This window comes from Ciconia boyciana, chromosome 2 (assembly GCF_034638445.1).
Source record: "Ciconia boyciana chromosome 2, ASM3463844v1, whole genome shotgun sequence".
Classification (NCBI taxonomy): Eukaryota; Metazoa; Chordata; class Aves; order Ciconiiformes; family Ciconiidae; genus Ciconia; species Ciconia boyciana.
The window spans coordinates 158,039,627-158,066,488 of record NC_132935.1 but is presented as its reverse complement, the minus strand read 5'-3'; the positions used below and the strand labels follow the sequence as shown (position 1 = coordinate 158,066,488).

General features: G+C 38.2%; 1 protein-coding gene across 1 annotated transcript in view; it reads right to left on the bottom strand.

Moving 5' to 3' along the window:
* The window catches only part of PTPRN2 (protein tyrosine phosphatase receptor type N2), a 680,315-nt gene that overhangs the window by 596,427 nt on the left and 57,026 nt on the right, over positions 1–26,862 (bottom strand). Inside the window, 1 exon segment of the mRNA XM_072851628.1 lies at positions 11,371–11,421. Within this exon segment, the coding sequence (XP_072707729.1) occupies positions 11,371–11,421 (51 nt within the window).

Sequence of the window (26,862 nt, the reverse complement as noted above, 5' to 3'; positions counted from 1 at the left end):
AATAACAGAAAGAGAAAGCTAACAAAAGACATTCTTGCCATTGAAAAATTGCATAGTGTGCAACTGTTCACAATCAGACCTGTCCTGTTACTTCCAGGAAAAAAATATGATTGTATAGTCTAATCTCTGAAAGAGTCAGTGAGATAATGCAGTTGAAAGACTAAATACAATCTTAAAAGGGCTAAGATTAAACAGAATAAATTAGGTACACATTTTCAACCTTATAATATTGCAAATTCAATATTAACCCAAATGTTTGCTGCATTACATTAAAAACCAAAACACTTTCTTTTTGATAGACATCCTCCCTTGAAGAGTTTAGAGTCAAAACATTAAGTGTTGTATTCCCTTACTCTCCCTTAACATCCACTATTGTTACCAACCTTCTTAAATCATGCTGATCCTACCTTAGGGCCAATAGAGGAACATGCTGACACAGCAGCAAAAGCAACCAAATATTTCTCAACTTATGCAGAGCAGCAGCCAAAGCTATTAAGTAAAGGACTAAATTACAATAAATATTTTGGGACCATAAAATATATTTATTGTTCTGCCTACCTCTAGAGCAACTTTTGTTGCTGTTGCCATGGAGGTTGTAGGGCATGAAAGAAAACTCTCTTTAAATTAAAGCCTTCGAATAGCTTATAATGGAGAATGACTTTTCATTAACAGGTCTTTACCTGTTAATCAACAGTACTATGATTAGTTCCCTTTCAGATTGTTCTCATTTATTAAATGAGGGCATAGAACAAAAAAGCCTGTCACCGTTCTTTATTACAGAGCATTTATTCTAACCATTAGGATAGAGAGAAAGTATATATTTTCTAGCCCTCTTTAGATCAATGTTCTACTTTGGACCCAATCCAGTCCAAATTAAGGACTTCCAGTAATAGGTTCACAACTTGGGATAAAACTTCTACATTCTTTATTTAAAAATAAAAAAAAGCAAATGTTGTGTCTGTTCAGAACAATCACAGTCACCGAAAGTTATTTTCATATATATTATATATTTATCTTTTTCATGTGCATATGAACCTGCATTTCATATTTAGAATATTATAGATTAAAGTAATTCCCTCCTCCTTAGCTTCCTACATGACATCATGGATGTTATTTATTACTGAATATATTTTCACATACAAGCTATCTTCAGACAATAAAGTCCCTATGTCTTGCAGAAACTGTATTCTGAGTTTTACTCTGCTGAGGCAGATATGCTTTCAGGTAATCCAAGTCATAAGGTTTTGCTACTCGGTTCTCTCATGTTCTTTGAGAAGTTACTTAGTCAGGACCACAACATTCCCTGCTGCAAAACATAATTTTTTTTTTCCTATTGAAGTCAGCAACAAGAAGGTGTTCATTAAAAGATTATTGTAATGCAACAGCAGTCAACCGATGCAGTCTGGCCAGCAAACAGGAAGGATTTTTGATAGAATTTTGAAGAAAAAAGAACGAAAAAAAGAAAAAGAAATGTATAGCATCTTAAGCACAGAGAAACTCTTAACTGTAAAGAAACATCCAAAAGGATGTTATTCAGGAGACGTTTAAATCTACAGCTTTGCCTCCCACACACCCAAGAAAATGCAGAGTGAATAGTCAAGAGTCATTCATTAATGGCCTTGTAAGACTGGTACATTTTGAAAATATATAGAATAGACCAGACTATTTCAGTTGGAAGGGACCCTACAACAACGATATAGTCCAACTGCCTGACCAATTCAGGGCTGATCAAAAGTTAAAGCATATTATTTATTAAGGGCATTGTCCAAATGCCTCAAACACTGCCAGGCTCGGGGCGTCAGCGACCTCCTAGGAAGCCTGTTCCAGTGTTTGACCACCCTCTCGGTAAAGAAATGCTTCCTAATGCCCAGTCTAAACCTCCCCTGGCACAGCTGTGAACCATTCCTACACATCCTATCACTGGATACCAGGGAGAAGAGATCAGCACCTCCCTCTCCACGGCCCCTCCTCAGGAAGCTGTGGAGAGCAATGAGGTCACCCCTCAGCCTCCTTTTCTCCAAACTAGACAAGCCCAAAGTCCTTAGCTGCTCCTCATAGGACATGCCTTCCAGCCCTGTCACCAGCTTTGTTGCCCTCCTCTGGACACATTCAAGGACCTTCACATCCTTCTTAAATTGTGGGGCCCAGAACTGCACACAGGGCTCAAGGTGAAGCTGCACCAACATTGAATACAGCTGGATAATCACCTCTTTTGACCAGCTGATCATGCTGTGTTTGATGCACCCCAGGATGCAGTTTGCCCTCTTGGCTCCCAGGGCACACTGCTGATGCCTATTGGGCCTGCTGTCGACCAACACCTCCAGATCCCTTTCTGCAGGGCTGCTCTACAGCCACTCCTCTCCCAATTTATACTTGTGCCCAGCATTACTCCATCCTAGGTGCAGAATCCTGCATTTGGACTTGTTAAATTTCATCCCATTAATCATTACCCAATGTTCCAATCTATCTAGATCCCTCTGCAAGGCCTCCTGTCCCTCAAGAGACCCAACAGCACCTCCCAGTTTGGTATCATCAGCATACTTGCTAATGGTGCATTCAACTCCTGCATCCAGATTGTTGATAAATATATTGAACAGGACTGGCTCTAGAATTGAACCCTGAGGAACACCACTGGTGACCAGTCGCCAGCCAGATGTAGCCCCATCCACTACAACCCTTTGAGCTCTGCCCTTCAGCCAGTTCTTCACCCAGCACACCGTGTACCTGCTTATCCCACAGCTGGACAACTTGTCCAGAAGGATGCTGTGAGGGACAGTATCAAGAGCCTTACTAATATCCAGAAAAACTACATCCACCGCCTTCCCTTCATCCACTGGGTGGGGGACTTTATCATGGAAGGATATAAAATTAGTCAGACAGGACTCTACCTTTGTGAACCCACGTTGACTGTGCCTGATGATTGCATTATTCTTTAAATGCCTTCCAACAGTACTCAGTATCATCTTCTCCATAATTTTTCCAGGAACCAAGGTTAGACTAACAGTTCTGTAGTTCCCTGGGTCTTCTCTCATGTCCTTCTTGTAGATTGGAATAACACTGGCCAGCTTCCAGTCAGCAGGGACCTGCCCAGACTCACAAGACCTTTGGTAGATGATTGAGAGGGGTCCTGCCATAACATCTGCTATCTCCTTCAGTACTCTGGGATGAATCCCATCAGGCCCCATGGACTTGTGAACATTCAGCTGATACAGCTGGTCCCTGACAATTTCAGTGGTCACAAATGGAAAGTCACTGTTCCCGCACTCATAGTCCTCCGACTCAGGGGACCCGAGTCTGATTCATGATCCCATATTTTAAGTATATGTAGTTAGACAGAATTATCGAAATTTTCAAAAAGAAAGACACAAGCAGCATGCGTATTAAAAAAGCATACCATTTTCTGAGGCAGGAAATGTGTCCAAAGTTTTCTAGTCTGTCCTCTTTTAGATACTCCGGTCAATGCCTCTGTTAATTACCAAAGTACCTTGATAATTAAGGATAATAATTAATCTGACTGACCCAGTTAACCACTGCTGCACTGAGACAGTATTCATTTATTTCTATTCAGGGGGACAAAGGCAAATATCACAGTTTCATATCTAACAGATAAGGTGAAGTCCAAAATAAGCAAGTAGATCCAAAGTCATGCACTTCATTTTTGGAAGTACACATTCATAAGTAATCAACATGCTAAGTAGAAGATATCCTTGTAACACCAGGAAAAAAAAAAAAATCATATCTCATTCAAATCTGGAGTTGCCCAATAATTGTGATATGGCTGTGTAGCTGTCACTGCCGACTCACCAATTTCACATCTCCTTTACTTTGACAATTTTTATTACTATTCTTCGTTCATAAATATGTTTATGCAGGGTTGGTTTTTTTTTTTTTAGTAGAGGTGAACAATTTAAAGAAAAAAACCTGCCTACTAATCTATTTTTTCAAAAGCCACAATCCAAACATCTTAATCACAAAGTAACCCATAACACTTCCGAACGCCCCTTGACACAAGGAAGGGAGAAAGTGTGATGGATTTTCAGCAGAGGCACACTGCTGCAGTGTCACTCCAAATCAGGATTCATTTGCTTTCCACCTCATTGCCAGAACATTATCCCTTGGTGTTCTCTTCTTCTCTACAGACCATGCTGTCCTTTTCAGACTCTTGTGTTTCATGATTCATCAGGCACAAATTTTACTGAGACTCCCTAATGCCTTTTTTCAAACGGGCTGTACTTTTCCATGGTCTTCCAAATGTTACAATTACTTTTTTTTTTGTGTGTAATACAATAATGAAATAGGGAACATCTCTGAACACGTCCAACAAATGTGCCATCAGTTGCTACATAGCTTACCCAAAAAGAGTTAACCACCACACACTAATAAGGTACATGATAGAGACAATACCTCAAATTCCCAAATACATTTTCAGGAAACACTTAATATGCTAGTGTAACATACAATTTAGGGTAACTTTGAAAATGTATGTATCCTGCCTAGTACAAGTTCCAAAAAGCAGCAGACAAATAGGATTTAGTTGTTTTTTCTAATAAACACACACACATCTTGTAAGAGTGAAGACTTCATATCAACTCAAATATTCAATGGAGAAATACTGAATATTTTAAAAAAAAAAAAAAGGCAAATCCAAGAATTCCAGCGCTTCAATCCTGCTTAATATGAGATCATTACATTAGATTTTGGACACTCATCCACATTATCACTGCAAATACATAATTTGGGTAAAAGAGAGAGAGATACTAGATAACTAAGTTTACTCTCCAATGATCTAGGCCCCTCCTGCGCCCCCCCCCCCCCCCCAAACCTACAGGTGGGGAGGTGGAGTCTTTTAACCAAACTTCTTGACTCAAACACCAAAATCCCCCCAAAAATCACTCAAACATATACTGGTTAAGCAATTTTACTTGCAGTGCTTGTCCTGGTTCTGTGAAACACAATGCACAACACGATTTGGAGCAAGAAAATACGCTACCACGAGTCACAGCACTAAGATAAAACAGAAGTTTCTATATGACAACACAGCAGCGTTCTTGCCTGAGCTGTAAGAAAAAGGAGGTCTGTCCACATAAAATAATACTGTGCAACACTCAGCAGCTCCAAGACTTACTTACTAGCACAGGACACAGGAACATAAAGGATTACCTATGGCTGGTGGTAGATTTATGGTTGTACATACTTGCCTCTCACTTGGTGCTGGACAGCAGGCTGTCAGTGAAGTCTGAGTGATGTTTTTTACCCTGCAGGAGCTACAGCTTGAGATTCTCCACAAAAAACCCACAATAAAGCTTTTGGTGACAGCTAGGATAGTGGATAACCATAGTTGCATTATCACGCTAAGCATCTTTTCCTATGGAGAAGACAGTAACTTCACCTTTGATCACTACTCCAGTCTTAATGCCAATTGTGCTAGACAATTCTACCTGACTATCACACAGGTAGCTATTTTAACACCACAGCGAGACAAACACAAGACACAAATAGATAGTTTTGAAGACAGATGGGCCTTTTCTTCAAAGAGAAAAAAAAGCACCATGCTCTCGTGCAAGGTAAAGCAGATGAAGTCATCACTACACTGACATTTTTAACCTTGCGGTAAAACTAAAATGTTACTTTTTCACAGTGTTTTTACCTCAAATAGCTCAGAAACATTCAGCATCAATGTTGAAAGTGTTCCTGTCAGTGAACGCTGAGTATACTCAGTAGCAAACCAGACACCTCTAGTTTAGAAACCGAGCTGGTACAATTTATTTGCAAAGCAGCAGCATGGTGGGGTGGAGTAGAGCTGGGCAACCCTCAAATTCCTCCAGTCGCCATCTCCTGCTCTCTTCCGTTGTGTTATCACCATTCATAACAGAAGTCGTGTTGCAACTTCTCTTCCGCTCATTAATCCTGAGGAGCTCTGACACTGTCATTAATACAAGTGTCTTTAGAGCTTCATAAGACAAGGGGACGGGAGAGCTAACATGAGGGAGTACACAGGCTAATGGGAAACCGGAGTCTTCCTCCCAAACTCCATATAATTTACTTGCTCCTATTACATGACTCTGTCACATAACCTAATGGAGAACACGTGTGGGGGGAAAAAGTGAGCAAATTTTAATCTTGGTGTTTATTTCCACAGAATTATTTCAAAAGGTGTGTATGAACTCTTTAAGAAATGCAAAATATTCCTAATAACTAAGGCACCATCCTCACATCCACAGATTCTCAGGAACATTTAGGTGTTAACTCACCCCTGATTTCAGCTGAATGAAGTGCGTAAATACTTCCGAAGATGTGGGTTTTCAGAATACCATTATACAATGGTAGATTTTAAAGTTTACTCCTTCTTGAGTATCACAGCAGATTCTGACATTCTTCTGACATACTTATTCAAAGCATATTTTTAAAAAATTAAAATCTCTGACAAAAAAACCCCATGATCTCCTTGAACTGGTATGGAAAAACCACTGAAAGTAAATCCTTATATTTAAATAATTGATCGGATTTTTTCTCCAAATACATGTATTCCCATTTACCTCAGAATTCAGGTGAGAAATTACAACATCAGGTTTACCTCATAGGGTGGCATTAGGACTTCAGTTATTTGTGAAGAATTCCCACATCCTTGGAAAGCACAGAAATTCTCTGTACACACAATAAAGCAACAGTATGCAGAGTTACCACTTAGAATTACTCCTCAGAAGTCTGAATTTAGTTATAACAAGCACTGATGCCTACTGAAAGGCTTCAGAAAGCTTAGGCACAGATTTATAGTGTCATTTGACAAAAATTAAACAGCTTTTGTAAGAGCAGTGCCTTGCAAATGCAGATGTAGCTGCAGACATCTGTTAGCTAAACAATGCTGAGGTGCATCTCCCTCTGTAATTCCATCCTACTAGGCAATGATCTGGAAAACCTCAAAGCGTAACACATTAAGTTCAAGAAACCATTTCAGGGATCCTGACTCCTCTCCCTTATCATCTGTAGCACATGTTTACCATTTATGGCTCATCACCAGCACATGCAATCACTTATATTCCAAATGTTCAAGGAGCTCTGTAGCTGAGGAAGAAAGTACATTAATATTCTGAACTATCTGGAGACATCCAAACTTGGAAAGGCTCATGACTTTGTACTGCAACGCTTGGACACCTTTGACACACCGTGCTAACCTAAGTCCCTCCTAACAAGTGCAGCTTGCATACATAAAGCAATATTGATTCAGCTGTGCATAGCTGTTTATACAGCCTTTCACAAGCACAGCATCTTCAAACACTACTGCAGACATTAGACCGTGTCTTCCTAGGAGAGGTTTAGTGGTTGTCAGTGAGGCTTGACTTAATGATGCACACTGCGCCAACAACCGTATTTAATTAACTTTTTTGGTTGGTCTCACAGAGCTGTTTTCTACAATCTGATCTTGACTGCATGAACCCTGTTATGATTTCATGAGGGAAGGAGGCTTGCAGCCACATCTTTCATAAATAAAACTGCCCTGATTTATAAAGGCTCTGTTGATAAGGAGCAAAGATATCATAGTATCCACACATGGATAAAACACAGCACAAAGCTTCTTTCTGAAGCAAAATATCTGGAGATTAAGCCTAAAGGAAAGAATGGCATCCTTCTAAATGAGCAGTTCAAACAGTTTAGTAAAAGGAGGAACGAGGACAATAAGGGGTGGTTATTTTGAAATGAATGCTTTTATCTACACCACATGGTGTCTTTCCCAGTTGCACAACCAGAATTCAATAGCATGATTTCATAAGAAAGGAGAACTAGTCTTTGCTTTGCTGCTTTCAGGAGCCAGTTTGTTTAAACCTTCCAACAAGGAACCTATGTGAGCTGATGTTTTACATGAACTGCTTTACTTATCACTTAAAATGCAAAACAGAACATGACATTCCCACATATCCAACTGTACTAGGTTTAATATATAAATCCAAGGAGTGTTCGAGGATAAGTGAAGGATCTCGGTCTCAGAGATCATCTAAAAATTCATTCTTGATCTTTCTTTTTCTTTCCTTTTTATACAAACACATTCTAGGCATAACAGTTAAGAAAATAAAAATAAACATACGGGCAAACTCATTTGCTTATACTTCTAACCCAGACAGAAAAACGTATGTGAATGTGTGAATGCCATATCCCTCTCTACCCACAGCTGTGTCACTACACATACCCTCATTTCAAATCCTATTCCTTATATTATTCTTTTCCCTTCTATATATCTTGTTTAACATTGTTATTTGCTTCCTTTGGCATCTGTAGCAGCTTATCAGTACTTATTGGGGAGCAAGCATTTCCAAGCTTATAGAATGCTAGATTATTTTCTATTAGGGTCTGCAGCTCATAAGCATATCCACCTTTCATATCAAGTCTTAGCTGCAAGCTTCAAGCATTTTAGATGGGTGAAAATATCAGTTCCTCCAACTGTAAAATAGAGGTAATGATTTACAAGAAGTGAAGTAAATGACACCTAAGCCACTTTGCCCCACGAAGTTCTAGCTTTGTAAAGGAAGAATCCAGGAAAAGTAACTTGGTCTTTTTGTCTGGCTTATCCTTATGCCATTAAAATAAACATGAAACAATATGTTCCTTTTTAACCACTTGATGAGTCAGTGCAGCTCAGGAAACTGATAAAAGGTTTATGGAAATAAATTAATATTGCATGAATGCTGCTGGAGCTATTAAACAAACATAAGCGAGAACCCATAACTGAAGCCAGAAGAGACCTTTATGTGATGAGGGGAAAGCGGCAGAAAAGTCAACAATCATTATTACAGCAGGTTGTTTGCCCTACAAGAACGGCATATGACCTAAACAGATGTAAGTGATGCAACTGATACAGTTATGCTGTTTATACCAGATCTTACACCTGGATCACATTGCTTTTAACAACAATAGAAACTTCTCTTAACATCCTTTTTTTATTTATACAAATGAACATTTCTCAAAATCTATCAGGCACTTAAAAACCACTTCTTAAAAAAATACTATTCTTTCCTTCTCATTTATTTTGAAGTTGTAGAACAGCATGAAACAGCTCAGCTAATGGTGGTTTTGGTTATCCTTTTACAAGTCTGATGCATGATGAGTACTTGAAGTCTTCAGCTGATGACATGATACGAGATAGCAAAGACTGCAACTTATGTCTTCAATAGGCAAACCCAGTTTCATTTTTGAAAATGCGGTCAGTTCAGCTACCTTTGCTGGAGGCCGAGAGAAAGATCAAAATTATCTGCCTTTCTGCAGGAGTTAGACTCAGATCTACAGGTCACAGATGCTTCAAAGATGCTACCCAAAAGTAGCTGCTGTTTCTTACCCACATTGACACTGTACTTCAGAAATATGCACTTGTGTGACAACAAAGGAGGCAAACCTTTCCATGACCTTGCAACGCACAAAGTAAGCTCTGCTCCTGAGCATAGTGACCTACACAGACTTAAGTTCCTGAGCTTTCAATCCAGCAAAGCACTCACATTTTAATATATCAGGATTTCTGAAGAACTTCAGAGACAGATGAACTAGAAGCAGTTTGGACAGGAAAAATGGGAAGGACTGCTCAGAAGTAAGCAGCCCTTTTCTTTTCTGGTATATATAAAAAGTAAATTCTGATGGTATTTTAGTACTTCAAAGTATGATCCTCCAAAGATTCTGTTAATTTTCTCAAGAATGGTGTATTTTTACTTGCATCAAGGACAGCATCTAAAATCCACTCTAGACAACATTTGCCCAGCTAGGGCAAAATAATGAAATACTTTGCAGTGACCATAAACACACTGACAGAATCCCTGCATGTATTTTTTTAATTAAGATCAGCCATTAAGAAATATCATGAATCAACTGGCTTATTCATTACTGACTTTTCTTTAAGTCACAGTTATGCCAAGATAAGAGTAGATCTACAGAAGAGGTCCATTCTGAATTCAAAGATACAATTTCCATAGGTTAATTTTGCACTCTAATGAAAGTCATGTTGAGTATTTAAAAACTGCATCTTCAATTAAGAAAACAGGTAGAGCAAGAAGCTATGAAGTAACCTTTATAGGAACATCTTTACTGAAGACTTTTTGCTGTCAGTTGAAGTACATACATTTCTCTACTATCATCTGTTGCATAAACTCCTGTTATATACCGTCTGCCAAATATAACGGTGGCCTACCATAAAACCCAATTAAATATACTTGCACTGGGGAAGACAACAGCTAGGCACTGAAGACCATTGGTAGTCAGCAAAATGCACCACTGTAGAAAACTGCCACTACCCTTCCTGGTGTCACTTATGGAAATTGTCAATGCAGAATTTTTGCATATTATTGGAACAACTTCAAATAACAATTTGACACAAGAATTATCTTTGGAGATGTTAATAAAGGCACTGTTTCTAACCTTCTACCTATTTTAATTCCTCCTAACTCCTCAACCATATTTCTGTCCTTTATTCCCTTCCCTGCATGCATTTGTCTGACATTCAACAATATTGGGAATTTAATCTCATTTCATCTTAAATATTTGTTAAATTAGGATATTAATAAAGTTTATCTATTAACAGACCTATATTATTGGCTCCCATGTTTGATGGAAAACAAAACTACTTCTTCCTTATGCCATACATTCACAAAGAGAAGTTTCATATATAATACTTAATTTTTAAAAAATCCCTACTTACAAATCTACATATTTTACAACAGTAATTGCTTCAAAAGATCTCTCTCTAAACATGGTCCGTCCTTCACCAGGACTTAAATGATTTCATATAGCACTTTAACAATCTTTGACTATTCTCAGAAAAGTCATTCCTACTATTCCATTAGATGCATTCATACATTTGTGTTGGCTTTTTTGACTTACTGAAAGGAAATTCTGAAGGAGAGCAGAAGAAAGCTGCTTTTGCATAGTTCAACTAAAATCACAGAAAAAGGAAGCAGCATAATCAAGAACAACAGTAGTCTTTCTTTGAGACCTTCTTCTTTTTTATAATAAATAACAACATTTTGAAGAAAAGGAGACTGATAATTACTCAACATCATCCTTTAAAAAGATGAACAACCAGAAAATAACAGTTATTTTCACCCTGTATTAAGAGAAATTAATTTTAGCATATTTCAGTGTGTTTAAATTAGTTACAATCCATTTCTCATAAAAGAAGATGATGTTGTTCAAGGTTGAGAGAATATTTAAATATTTTAAAATATATTACATTTCCCCTCATTGCTGACTAGACTAGTCATAACTGGTACTCTTCACCCCCCCCCCCCTTTCCTCTCCTTCTCATTCATATATATATATTTGGCTTATTGAATTGACCACATAGCAACTACACAGCAGAGGACAGAGTAGTCAGCAAACAAAACATTCAAGACTTACCATTTACACAGATTTCAAAAGATTTGCAAAGGTCATCCTCAAACAGGCAGCCTAAAAACACAATAGAAAGGTAAAAATTAATACAGGTTTCAAACTGTGGATAATTAGTGCAGACTGAAGACCTCTCAGGCTATTAAATGCTCAGCAAGAGTCAGACATTGCATTGGCCTTAGGAGTCTAAATTGGGCAGCACAGAAATTCAAGAACATGGAAACAGGTCTGGTGAAATAGCATATCTTACTAACTGGTTATGTCCAGAATAACCTTTGACGTTTTTCTTCCCCCTCATTCCTCTACTGAGGGTTCAGTTTTTTCTGTGCATGTCTCTCCCATTTAGTAATTTGAGGAACTTTATGTGCTCTCAATTTTGAATACGTTATTATACTACAGCACAGTAATGCTGCAATACACTACAAAAATATATACCAAGAAATCAGGAGTTTCCTCAAGATATTTCTACTGCAATGAGACAAGCCTAGGAATCAGGTACTAAATCCAAGCCTAATTTGAGCAATTTATAACTGCAACCACAGACCACGCCTAGATCCTCAGGAGCACTAACTCTTTGGAGAAAGGCTTAATATTTAAGCCATCCATACCAACACTGTGATACCTCCACAGACAGCTGACAAATCAGTACAGGTCTATGAAAAATATCCTAGGGTTATTTTCCATTTAAAGCAGGAAATTTGTTCCAAAACATGTTGCTTTATGGGCCCCTGCTATGCCAGCCCCACACCTCACCCTAGAAACTGCATCCAGGTTGGCAGTCCCAGCTCATCCACATCTTCATGGATGAAGTAAAGTATTCTGTTCCCCTGTTGCTAGTATCACCTAACCAGGTAATGAGACACTAGTTATTATCCTCTTTATCTTCAAATAAGATGAATTCCTGCTGATATTCGTGAGGGCAGCAGAGAAGTGGGCAGAGTACACCTCTGCTCTGGTGACTCCACACTGGGGGATGGGGACAAGGACCAAGTACAGAAGCAGCATGAAATACCGTGCTATTGTTAAGGGCATGCACTCTGTTAACCCAAGTAGTAGTTTGGTTTTTGTGTTTTCTGAAAAAGATAAAGAGCTAGGACTGGATAAACTCCAAGGAATACGGCTGTATTTTGAATACGGAAACTGCCATATTGTCACAGTTAAGCCTCTCTGGAAAGTACCTTAAGTTTATAAATGGACACAGGGAGTTATAGAAATTAAGCAGTCTTGAGCAGTTTCACACTATGCATCCAAAAACATCCAGGAACTTCACCACATCTAAACACAGGAGCAAATTCTCTCTCCCCAGCCATGCCTACCTCTGCCGAAGCACAGAGTACAAGCATCTCTATTCATCAGAGAGTCAAATGGATTAAGTAAGTAGGTTATTCTTATAAAAGAAAACTGAAAGGCTCAAGACTCTGCCTATGAATTAGTGAGTCCTAACCCTGCTAAAAGAAAAGTTCAGGGGGCTAGAGTGACTTATGCATGCCTGCATAGCCTTGCAGCAGGTAACTGTATTAGCACATCATTAAGCCTGAACTAATATACTCTGTCTCTCAGCAGGATTTATTAGCACAGTGCTAGGTCTGAGCTAAGCAAGCACATCTACATGAATTCGAGTCATTTGGAGCACCAGCAAAGCCCCTTTTATCTGTGCCACACCTGCCTGCAACAACCACATATGCATAACCTTAGCAGATAATGAAAGCCTACAATACGCACACCAATAGAAGTGTTCTCTCGTCCTTTTACCTATGCACCAATAAACCACAGAGATACATTTGGTAGCCTTTGAAAGGTAGAGGAAGCTTCAGACCATGAAAGGCTTCTTCAAGCAGAGTATGGCAGAACAGTGTGTGTCTACACAATCCACAAACTCTGGTTTGTGACATATTTTTTGCGATATGTGTAATTTTGCTCCAGACAAGTTTACTGGAACAGCTGTTTGACCTGAAACAGCGTTCGAGAACTCACTAAAGATATCTGATTGCAGCCTTGGTGCCAACCCAGCAAAGCAGGATGCCTTAACTATATATTGACTCATAAAGAACGCAAGGCAAGAATGATGACAGGCAGTGGCCAACACACATCAGCACACAGTATAGAGCACAAGAAGAGCTCTAATTAAAAGCATAGTAATGATCACTTGAAAAAGGAATGCTTGCATAAAAAAAAAGAAGGTAAAAGACTTCAAGTGCTAATATAAACAAGATATACTTCAATATTCCTGTTTTCAGAAATGTGAAGTTATCTCTTCTAAAAGAAAAGTTTTTATGGTTAGGAAAAACCCCTGGTTGAATCTCTCTGCCTTGTTTTCCTGAGACATCAAAAGGGTTAAAACCAGAAGCCTGAAATGGCCATGTCCAATGAAGGGCTATAGAAGGTGTCCTGTGATGGAGGGAAGACAGGCAGTTTTGTAGTTGATTTCCCATCCTGCAGTGGCTGTGCTGTAGATCCAAAAAGTGTCAGATGAGAAATTTCAACCAGAAATATTTCTAGTGGAGTCACAGATAAAAACAGTGACTGGTTCACCCAGACCCTGCTGATTTTGAAACACCTGGGAGCTGGGATCACAGCCACCTGCTGCCCATGGCCACCTGCTAGAGGTAGGCCATCCTATAACATACTGATATTCTCAGAAGCACAAAAATCCAGATACAAGATGAACAAAATGAATATGTTCAGGTACAAAGAAATAAACAGCCAGGCTAGCTCCATACAGAACTCCCATTGAAATGCACTCTGATTTCGCTTGACACATTTTGCTTTATCTCCTAATATATTTTCCATGAAAACCACAAAAGAAAACTGATTTTATCATGTTTTAGTTTCTCTTTTAATAATAGTTGGTTGTTTGATGCTCACTGCAGCAAGGCATCTGACGCAATTAGTCTTGGAAACTTATTTCTTGGACAGCAAATTAATAAAGTCAATGCATGGCAAACTAGATCCATCCATGATTACTCTAAAATAGAGGAGGACCTCCAAAACTCCTTGAAAAATATTTTGTTTCAAGTTATTTATTGCTAGAGTTGATTGTTATGCATATTTCACCCAACCAGTCAATATGCTAATTTAACTACTAATTTATCTTTTGTTGTTATTTGCTGTGACATTAAGAAGCATCATATTTCATTTTAAATATCATCTACCTACCAATAGTAATGGTGGTAATAAGTCACCACTGAAGAGTGAAGTGATATTGTCTCCAAAAAGCACTTAATTCAGTTCATGCCTTATGGGATCAAAATTACATTTCATTTTCTATCAAACAATCCCTCTACCAGAGACCATCTCCCAAAACACAAACTGTTGATGCAATAACTTCAAACCCCACAAAAAAAACCCAGCCCCCAATCTTACTTCCTACAGCAGCCCTGAAATAACAAATTCTCCGTATAACCACTCAACCAGCTGACAGAGACTAAAACTGAACAGGTACACATATATTGCTTTGCTCAATCTAGAATTTAAACACAGGTTTCTTACTTATCTTGCATTAAAGATTCACCTCTTCACTAACACATGTATGGTCCCCACATCTCAGTAGTGACAAAGAAGGTTGGAGCAGTGACTTATGCACAGGTGCACCAGCACCCACAAGAAGTTCTGCTGATCATCCTCTCCCCATGTAACCAAGGCACACAAATCTATGCTGTGCATCCCGTAATATAGGGAGAGTAGTCCCCTGACACATATTGGAGCTATTTAAAATTCAGTTAGCATGGCAGTAAGGCTTATCCCATATACTTGGATAACTATATGTTTTTTCACATTCTTAAATATAAGGGTGTGCAAAGGTGTGGTATATGTCCATTAACTTCTACTGACATAAATCGCGTGCTTATAAACTTTCTTCTTGATAATTTACCACAGTGAATTCCAGAAGAGTTTACGTGAGTAAAGCTCACTACAGGTCAGGAAAGCCCACGCTGACTCTGTAATATAAACCAATATAGTGAACTTCCATACACCAAGGTAAGTGGGTCTCTCAGAGGGAAGTCAAGAATAAATGAATAAATACCCAACTTCATCCCTTCTTCCAAACACAGGCCTTTGTAGCCTGCAACTCTACTAACTTGTGTCAGGTACGAGGACCGTTTGTATTGAACCCACCCATATACACACACATTTTCTCAATGTTTTTTAACTTTATTACTGCTTAAAATAAGGGCAGGTATCTATGCTATATATTACAATCCATTTACATGGTATATTCTTTGTTTACTAGCCAGGAAAGTAAATTCCATAGGGCCTCTCAAAAACTTCTACCTCCCTTTCTTCTCCCTCTACCCTACATCTCCAGTACTGTTTCTCAGACAATCAGCACAACATAATCACAAAATGCTGTTGTGAGTACAGGATCTAGAAGTTTAAATCTCTTTATGAAGATATTCTTCTCGTAAGACACTAATAAAACTATTCCCTTCCTCCTTTCACCAGGTATACAGCAGTTCTGCTTTCCTAAAGACAAAATAGGAAAAAGCTTAAACCACACTGGAATATATGGTTTGTTTGGATTTATAGGAGGCACCTCTGAAGGTTATGACAGTCAAGGCACCAGCTGAAGTCCCTTGAACTTAATCTAGAAAAAGCTGTAGTTAGTCACTTATCAGGAAAATAATTTTTAAAAATCCACTGATCAGACAGATTGTATTGTGTTTATTTCTCTATCCTTTCCCCCAGTTAACCAACGCATAATTTTACATTAAACATTTCTTCTAAGAATGCCCACAATCTCTAAGCATTTGTATTAACTAAGATAAAAAACAGGCCACAGCCCTTCTTTATCAAAAAGTGTCTTATGATCATCAAAACAAGAAAACAAACAATAGGGAAGAACAGCAAAGTTTTCCCTGTACTTATCAATCAAAATTGGGAAAATACAAACCTCCTAAATCCTTTCTGTTGTTGGGGGTTCTCTGCCTCTTCTTTTCATGCTCTTCATTCAATTACCACGCAACCAGCTAGTGCCTCTTCACATTTGCAGACCATACCAACCTCACCTTATCACAAGGTTTTAGCCAGTATGGGTTTCTTTAATCAAAATATGTCAATAATTATTAGCATTTTTAATAGCCTAGAATGAAAGCTCACTGCACATTGATCCGCTTCTTTCAGATTTAGTTGTTACCTAGTAAGGAGACCTTGAAGGGTAAGTACTGCTAAAGAGAGAAATAAAAAAGGAAACACCTGGCTATGCCAACACTGGGCATGCCTGATGGGCCTCGTTGGGCCTCGATTTAACATCACCTGTGAATGACTCTAAAGAAAGAGCACATGTTTATTTTCCTGTAGTAAAATTACAAAATATGGTCCAAGAATGGCATTTTAAAAGTGCTCAGCTCACATAACTGGAATAGCTCTAACAAACTGGAATAAATCAAGATAGTGCGCAACAACAGTAAGGAATGGTAACATGAATTGATTGGTAGGAAGAGTCAAACATAGTTTTCATGCAGAAAACTGAATGGAGAAGTGATCTGATTGAGAGAGACATATTCTTCTCACTAATAGAGGTGAGAGAAAATTTTGTTCAGCCTGCTAAAGCTGTGATCTATCAAACACATCCTCATCTGTTTGCCATACATGTATACCTAACAAGTCTAGAATTACACAAAATTTCAAGTATGGCTGGGAAAAATGTACTTAAAGCTGATCACGGGTTTTAAGCTGAGTTCCTCTTGGTTTCCCTACTCTTTGGTTACATAGGTGCCATAGGTGTACATACACGTGTAATGTGCGTATTACTCAAAACCTATCAGTTGCATGTGAAAAATCAGCTACTGTTTCTTTACTTTAGTTTTATTTTAGCATTCACTTTGATAATAAATTTGGATATTCCCTGGCCATAGTTTTTAAATTTTTGTTTTTATCCCCTTTTTTCTTTGCCTTTTTTGTGTTCCAAACATCTCCATTCTCTTTCTGAGAAGTATTTTTTCTAACTCCTACCCATTCTCTTGTATTCTCCAAGAAACCATTGTTCCACCACCAGAATGCAGTCGCCCCTTTCTGTCCCTCCCAAGCATACGCATGCTGTACTCAGGCACTACCCTTCCTACCCATGCCTCTCCTTTCACTCATGCAGGTAAAGAGCATGTCTGTCGCCTTTTTATCATTATTGATTGCTGGCAATTTCTGGATCTCCACTCTCACCCTTTTCCATGGGTGCCCTCCACTTTCCTTCTTCTGGCACACTCAACCATTCCTCATCTACCTCCCTTCTGGTGTGTTGACCAGGAGAGAGGTAAAGAGACAGGAGGTAAGAGAGGGGCAGAATTTGTTCCATCTTGCTCTCTCTATTCAGAGCTTTTCAGGAGTGGAGTAGGTTCAGCCACGTTCTCTCTTTCTCCTTGGGTTCTCAGGATATCCAGAATATTCTTCATTGAGAAAGGCATTTTATCAAGACTTTAGAACCTGTGATGGTTTATCAACTGCTTAAAACTAGTTAGTTTAACTATGAAAGAAAAGTAAATCAGTTTGATCAAAAATAATATTAAAGGAGCACATAATACTAAAGGAGATCTTTTTCCCAGGAGAGAAAGTGAGAAAAATACATGACAACATAAGAAGTACTGAGCTTTGATTTTCTTCCTTTACTCCACCTTTTATGTTTTTTGAATGTAATAGGTGCCTGATGTTTTTGTAATACTGTAAACTCTTGAGAGCAGGTGGGTTTTTTTTCAATTGTGTGCATGCATAAAGCCTAATATAATGAAGCACTGATCCCTGGTGAGGAATCCAGACCTTACTGTAATCCAAATTAACAGTCATAAAGATGACAAAATTAATCCCTGCAGTGGTTAACTGGAGGACTCTGCAATCTCTTACATGAAAAGTTTCCAAAGAAAAGTAAGGAAAGATTTCCCCTAAGTGTTACCATATGGTGTTAACACTTCCTCATCTCAGCATTACTCCTTTTTTCAATCATTTTTCATACACGCTGATTTTGTATATTGAAATATGACCCTTGCCAGAATAATTCACCATGGAATAGTTTTCATTCAAAAAGGAAAAATGGCAGTACTAAGCTTATAGGCAAGATTTGCCCCTGAAGCCTCAATGACAGTATATATTAGTGCTTCATTTACCTTCTTTATATCACTTGCCCTTCAACATGTATGGATTGGCGCACTAAATAGGTAAAATAGTACCAAAATGTTGTGATGTATGATACTATTTCTCACTATGTAAGGGGGGTACTTTGTCCTTTCTGCATTTAGAAAAAAAAAAATTATTACATCCTTTCTTTTGCATGTAATTAGTCCTGAGCCTGTCCACCACTAAAGAAAGGAATTGCTTTGTGGTGAAAATACTATTAACTTATCTGATTACTAATGCCATGATCGCAATGATGTAGGGCTTTTCTTCTGGGGAGCATTGAGGAAAGGTCACTACTAAGAATAATTGAAGATGTGAGCAGTAATAATAGTTCATGAGGCAAAGAGACAGGGAAAGGCCATCACTGGAAAAGCTCCAGAACAGCATTTCCATTTGCCCAGGGCTCAGAAAGAACATGGCATTTCATGGGCTTATACAAGCAATGTGTGTTTTGGTGTACCTTTTTGTCATTTTATCACACTGAATATTAAAAGAACTTGCATTGCCTCCCCTGAAAAATTACTGTTCTCTCAATGCTACATTTCCCAACTCTGTTTCTTTAGCAGAGACCACTACTAGCTCAGATAATTTCAGCAAATGGGGAGCACAGATATAATACTTCTGGCAAACAAGTAGCTCCACTAATACTTAGTTACATTGAACACTAACATGCTCTCCATTTAAATAAAAAAATTGCAGATAAACCCATTGTTGGAGAACAAACTAATATTAAAATTATTGCTTCTTCGGAACAAGACTGAAATCTTTTACCCATACCATTAACTGTGGCAGGAGGGGTCAAATGTGCTTTTGCTCAAGTAACTCAGCCCCAAACAAAAGATCTTTGCCATGGTGGTAGCCCATATTGGGACAAAATTAGGATCTCTACAATATAAAATGTATTATCTGTTCCTTCAAAATTAGAAAATGTGAATTGAAGTGCTCACAAACTGTATAGAAAATATCATAAAGATCCAGACCAGGCCTTTAATAACTTCAATTCAATACCTTTTACTGGTCGCCAGCTGCTAAAATTAATTTCCTTACTGGGCAGTAAACTGAAATCACCCAACACCCACTCAAATCATGACTGTGACCTAAGCAAAACTTTTTTTGCACTTAGCAGAGAATTTGAGGGCTGAACACCATCACCTCTAAATGAATAATTCCACTTTGCTGTTTAAATACATCAAAAACAGCCTGAAATTTTTCCCCTGCTATTGCCTGTACAATATCCTTCCGCACAAAATCTGTGGGCAGCAAGGCCTTCTAGTATTTCTCATAGCTGTAAGATATTAAAAACTGAGGCTTACATACAGCAGAGTATGATGTTACCAGCAAAGCCTTCCTCAGTATTCTTGCACATATACCAGCAAACATTGCAGTTCAGCGGCCTCTGTCATATTTATTCTGTGAAAGAACTACTGTCATCATTATATCTGTCAACCCCGCTTTACCCATCAGTAACTGTCAGTCTATTCCTGTATACTTGTTTTACAAAATTGCAGAATGGAGTGAATTCTAAGTCCTAATTATAACATAATTCTAGCCTTCTTCCACGGTCAGGGTTAAGACAAGCTGGGTCAAAGAAGTAATGAACCATTAGCTAGAGGAAATAGGAACTATCTGTCTGGGGGTTATGTGCTTTGGTAGTTCTTTCAGATAAAATGTTCCAAAACACTTACGTGATAAAGAAAGAAGCTTATGTCCCATCATCTGAAGCTAATCGGTCTCTAAGATGCACATTTAGTGACAGTTTTTTTAAAAAAGAGTTCTTTAAAGTTGCGCCTCATGCTTTGGGAAAACTCCCATTATTCACATAATCAAAGGAAGGAAAAGAGATATGTTTCTCATTTTCCTCTAACGAGCACCAAAATTTTGTCTGCATTATTTGTCAGAAAATCTTAATGAGTATCTGCTTGGTGCTTGAAAAAACATAACCAGAATTCACAGCAATTCTCATCCGGTTATATTGCCTCCAAAAGTAAGTAATTACCCAATATTCAGGGGTAATGCACCTCTCCCAACACTGTCTTGAGAAGACTTCAAAGGCAGAAACAATTTTTTGCAGAAGACCTCTTTGGAATGATTGGCTTTTCTGTTCTGTTTTATTTAGAAAATAGTACAGCATCTTTTAGCCAATGATGCCTGTGCCCACAGCTGCAGTACACCCCGTACCTGTCACATATGATCCCTTCTTTTTCCCTTCCCCATTCTTCTTAGAAGATCACTCTCCTTTTTGTTCCATCTCTCTTGCACAGTTAATTTGAGCTGGGTGGACTTGGCAAAAACATGTGGGAAGGAAAAAAAGAATCATATAACTCAGTGGAGTCTGAAGTGCAAGGGGATAGTCCACAGTCTTTTACTGCAGTAAAGTAATTCTAATCTAGACAACAGCACACATGAGTTTGGGGGCTACACTTAACAGATGAGCTCCAAATAGGGAGACAGGACACAACCAGTACTCTAAATCTGTTTATTTCTGCATATTCATATTGAGGCCTGCTAGATATTGAAAACACTTAAAATTACTATTACTGGGGGTCTGTTTGGAAAAACAGCTTCATACCTTTATCATGCACTTTTGAATCACATTATAACGTTTATTTAGAGTGCCAAAATGACCTAAGTTCATCTCATGAAAAAGACCCTATTATATACAGTTGTTAAATTCTTTAATAAAGAGTTTAAACAGTCCAGAATAGTCCACATTAATTATTCATGTGTTGGAGAAAAATAATGAAAGTCAATGCAGAAAGCCATAGTCTCTTAAAGTTCCTGAAGGAAAAAGAATAATATTAGGTAAAATTCAATAGACTGTGGCACCAAGATTTATCTATATAATTTACCCTGGGAATCTGAGTTGTGAACAAAGCTGCAGCATTCTCTAGTATGGGACAGAGTTATGAGAAATAGGTTGTACAAGGATACTGGTAGCACATCAAAGTTAACAGTACTTAGTGAAGATGCCTAAAACTTTTCCCTTTCCACAGAAAAATGAAAGAATCTTATAAATTTTTCTGTACTAGACATTTTTTTTCAAAGCTACCAAGAAATCAGCTGTTCCAATCAATACAAATTATCTCTTGACATATAATCAATCTGCAGCACCCTGTGGCTTTGTTCAAATCCTGTTGGACTTGTAGCGTATGTAACCACGTACATGGGCATCACTCCACTTTCTTGTCTGGGATTGATGTTGAGGGGCAGACTTAGGACAACACTTTGTTCTGCTGATAAAGAATTAAATCTATCCTGTATTGATTCAAAACTCATTCCAGATGGTAGTTTAAATTCATTACAGAGTAAAATGATCTGCTTCTACTTACTTTTGTGAAATTACACCAATTTCAAAGAAAATCTGGAACTGAGAGTGAATGGTCCTGATTTTGACCAGTAATTGTGCTCTAATTACTCCTGACTCACCCTGATGTATCTGAGGCTGGCATTAGAGCCAGCTGTCCCAGAATACGTTATGCCGTTGTCTCCACTGTGAAGTAGCTCTGCCTACCCTGTGACACCACTGAGATGTTTTTTTCCCCAGGCTAGCTGTTGAGAGGCAGGCACTATAATGACACATATCAGAGAAGTAGTTAAGAAAAAGACTAATGATTAAAGTAATTTGGGGAGGAAGCCAAGAAAAGTAGAGATAATTCTGAAACATGACAAATATGATGCATGCGAAATAGCACCAGAATTCATATTCCTAAAAATTACACAAAAGGCAATTTTTCTCTCTCTAGAAAAAAAAAGATCATTAGAAGACTAAACCTCCCAGTTTCTAAAAGCCCATCTAACTGTTAAACTCCTTTAAACAACAAGGAAAAACTGCCCTTGAGAAAATTTATTTATTTAGGGAAAAAAATCTGAAGCCTGGATGCCTTCAAGGAGTTTATATAGGTGCCTTTCACCATTAAGAGTAGCCAAAATTCATTACTATATTATAGCCATATAGTCACCAGCTCTCATTAACTTAGCATCTAACGCCTGTTGCTTTTCATGGAATTGAAGTGTCTGAGCAGCTTTGTGAATTAGAGCCCAAATGCCTACTTTTTTTGTGTGTGTGTGTTTATTACCTTTGTTATTTTTCCTCTGTAAATAATAACCTCCAAAGTGCCTGTGTGAAACTTGTGCAGTGGGAGGAAAATATTTAGAACTTTTATTGAACAGATAAGAAAAGATGTTAACAAACAGCTGATGTTGCATGTCCCCTGAATATCTGAATATCATAAAGAGGAGATACCAAGCTACTTATAAGCCAGACCTACTAGCAAGGTTACCAGACTACAATCCAGCAGACTGGAATTCTAGTCTTGGGCCTGATTTTTGCTGCTGGCTTGGGCAAATCATTTCACTACAACTTTCTCTCTGTATTTTGTGTGTCTTGTCTAGTTAAATGCTAAAATTTATGATTGTTATCATGTGTTTATAAGTGTTTGGCAAAACAGAGATCCGGTCAAGTTTGGAGTGCTAATGATCATTATAATACAAATAATAACCTTTGTATACCTTTATTTAACTTCTCCACATCTCACAGAAATGTTCTGAATCTTAAAGAAAAGGAATTAGCTGCATAAAGTACTGGGAAGCATTCAGGACAATGTAAACAAGCATTTCCTGAAGACTGTGGTTTTTAATGGTGATTTAAGTAAAGCCAATGCCCTCTACCTCTTTTCAAAAAGTGCAGGGATTTCAACATAGAATGTGAAACAGCTCCTTGCCTGCCACTGAACTCTACAGTAGAGTTTATATTCCCCAAGAAGCAGGATGGGGTGGTGGCAGGGGACTGAAAAGTATGGCAGGGGACCAGAATTCTAGTTAGGACCCTGAAGTGGCCAAGTATCAGACAGGCAAGGAGACCTCCAAGCCTCAGGTGACAAGTTGTACAAATTTCCATATGGCTTCAGGAGCACTATCTGTCATTCTTTCCTGACTTGTTATACAGATACTTCTGAGGAAGTTATAGATTGCTCTTCAAATCTCAGCTCAGATTGCTTCTTTCTACTGTGAGTTTGACTTATCTAACAGTTTGACTTTAATGAAAGGGAAAATAAGGCATATATAAAGTAAGGAAAAAATATGTCTGAATCTTGTGTCCATCCTCTAACATACTCCTTTTGGATAAGGAGGAACTGCAGTCGGAGTGATTACACTGCAGTTACAATTCATAAAACCTGTACAATGCATGTAATGTGTAGCACCCTGGAGTTGTACAGTGTCATGATCCACCTGAGGATAACAATCAACTTCTGAGAACAAGTGAATGCTAGTGTTGCATTTTTCATATTCCCATCTAAACTTAAGCTGAAGACTGAAGTCAAGAACGTTTGCATTTCTTTAGCATCACTCAAAGTCTCCAGATCATCTTTGCTGAAAATACATTCCATACAGAAGGCAACATATCCCACAAAAATATGCAGGTACTTCACTGAATTTCTACACATCTCATCAAAACAGCGTGTCTTATAAAAAGCCAAATACCTTTTACTGCTTGCATTTATGCAGCAATCTTTATTCCCATCATTACAGCCTCCTCTGTGCTCATTCCCTATCCCGTCATGGATGTTACCTCTGCTCCCGAGAGTTACCAGGTAGAAGGCACATAATGGAAAAGCGAAGGCAATGAGGATTTTCACATCAGTATTCACCAATGGGAAACTACCTTCCAGCTTCCTCCACTGCCCCACAAAGCTGCTCTGAACTCCAGAGCTGGCTGTGCCTGCTGAATCCAGCCTCTCACTAGGAACGATAATTAGCCCAGAGCCTACACAACAAAAAAAGAATGGGGCATGTTAACTTCACAAAGGGATTACCAAAATTTACTTCAGAGGCTGCTTTTTTTTTTTTTTTTTTGAAATACAGAGAATGAAGATGGATGAGGAAACTTAGAAACTTGGAAACAATAAGAGGTAGAAATTTAGAAGAAAACACTGGAGAGAACTACACTTTTACAGAGGAAATAGTAAAGACTTCACTACGCAATAAGTGAAGAAAAAGAATGTACAAGAAAAGAGGAAACGGGAGAAAATAAGAGTCTGAGAATGGAAGTGAAGGAGAATAACCTTCACAGAAACGTCTGTAATGCATGATAAGTTAAAAGTGATAAAAAGTCCAAAGTACAGAGATAAGCCACTGGCAGAGATAAGAACAGAACTGAGTTTTCCCGATAGCATGTTACACTGACTTTACAGGAGTGTTGCCTCGGGATTTCAGAGAGGTTAGCAGAAGGGGGCTCTCTCATTTCTTGCAGGCATCCTGAAAACAAATTGTTTTACAATAATCCCATTGATAGTTTGCAAGCCTATTGTAAAGTTTCATTAATTCAAGACTGGATTTTATTTTTTTTCCTCCAAAAATGAGGTGATAATATTTCATGAAGTTCCAGACATGAGTCTTCAGTCTACAGTTGACTGTAAGTTGACTGGCATTTGCATAATTCTGTGAGACATGATATTCAATGAGGTTTAGAATCAGTCTGGCACCTCATATGGGAGCCTTCTTAAGAATTCTTAAATTATTTTAATGAACCAGTATTATTCAAAAAAATATTTTTTTTCCTTCAGGATTTGAACTTCAGCCAAATCACTAAACCATAATCTTTAAAAGTATTCTTGGAGACTTTCTATTTGATGAATATCTTACAAATCTAATCCTGTGTTGTTTCTGAATTTAATACCCTGCAGACAGTGAAGAACAATGTGTAGGCAATGTTTTGTACATCAATATAGTGTTTACAAAAAATCCTAATTATAAGACTCTTAAAAAAAAGCACAAAAACCCAACAACTAAGTCACTCAAACAAAACAAAGCTTTGTGACCTTTATCCTCTGTTCTACAAACTATACATCATGCAGCAGAAGTACAGGAACAAGAATATTAAAATTATGTCCAAATGAGTAAATGAAATTTTTTTACAGTGCAACCTCATTTGAAGTGTTCTTTTAAACCAACACAAGATTGCAACAAGAATGTCTGAAAGCTCTGAAATTGTTTCATAAAAGGTATGTCAAAAAATGCAAAACATGGAAGAGTGATGTGTTATTAAACACTAGTCTGTACAAGGAAACAATACACAGCTACTTCTCTTCATTTAGCTTTGCTGAGAATAAAGTTTAACTATCAACTCACATCAGGTACTAGCTTTTTTGAGGAGGTGGCTTTTGTGTCCTGCAGACAGTTGAAGAGTACCAGGTCAAGGACCAGAACAACAATCACTGTATCTACAGTTGTCTACCTTTTGTATAAATTCCTGGAACGTTTTCACTGGAGGGCACATGGAAAAAAAAATTGGAGTTCACAGAATATGAGCTGTATTGTTATTCTGCTGTTGAAAAACTAGCAGACTCTTGGCTGGAACTTGGTTCAGGATAGCCTCAGGATTTTCACAGCTAAGAGATTTCGTCTATTGATACAACTTCCCTTTAGCTACTAATGTAATGTCGGAACAACTAAAACAAAAAATACTTTGCGCCACTTTCTGTGTAATCACCACAAACAGTTTTAACAACTTTACATAGCTAAAAAGAGGAAGTTAACGTGTGTAGGTTCAGTGAAAAAACAGTCCTCAGAATGGCCCAAGTCTGCTGGAGTATTACATCAGAGTAACCAAGCTCTTCATCTTCCCAATTTAAACAGAGCATGAGGACAGGGTGCAACGGTGATGGGATGGGAGAGGGCTGCTCGTGGCTGACAGTATGTGAACGTACCTGCATCCTCCCTACCTCCCAGAAACTCCTTACTTTCCTTACACTCAGCAGCTCTGTCCATTGACATCTGATGATATAATAGCATGCAATTTATGTAACTCTGGGTTAAAGGTAGAACACACATATAAAATATAATTACTACACATTTAGTCTTGCTTTAGTTGTAATGCTTTATTTACAAAGAGATATGAAAGTGTCTGCACACTTTCAAAACAGCAACTGGGTACTAAAGCCTTTCATCACTCCAGAACGCCCAAGCCTTTACCTGCACTGTCGATAAAACCTTCTCTAGGGATGCGATTCCCTTGTCATTGCTCTTTGACAACACTATAACTTTGCTCTAATCTGTTCTCTTCTGAGATCTCCACCACACCTCCATAGCAGTACCATACAGCTTACCAATAAGGACCTTTTGAGCAGGACAGTGAGTTTAAGCCATGGATTATCCCCCCCAGCCACTACCTTTCCAGATGTGTGAACACCTTTATTGCTACTGCTAGTCTAGTGTATAACTACAGAATGCTAACAGCCAGCCTCAGAAAATATTACCCAGTCTTCTTTCCTTTTATGATCCACATAGCTCACAACATTTACATTCCCAGACGGAGAACTGATTCCATACCCTGAGGAAGTTTTTTTTTAAAAAAGTAAGTTAAATATATCAGAAGGAAAAACTTACTAGTTTGTAACTTCA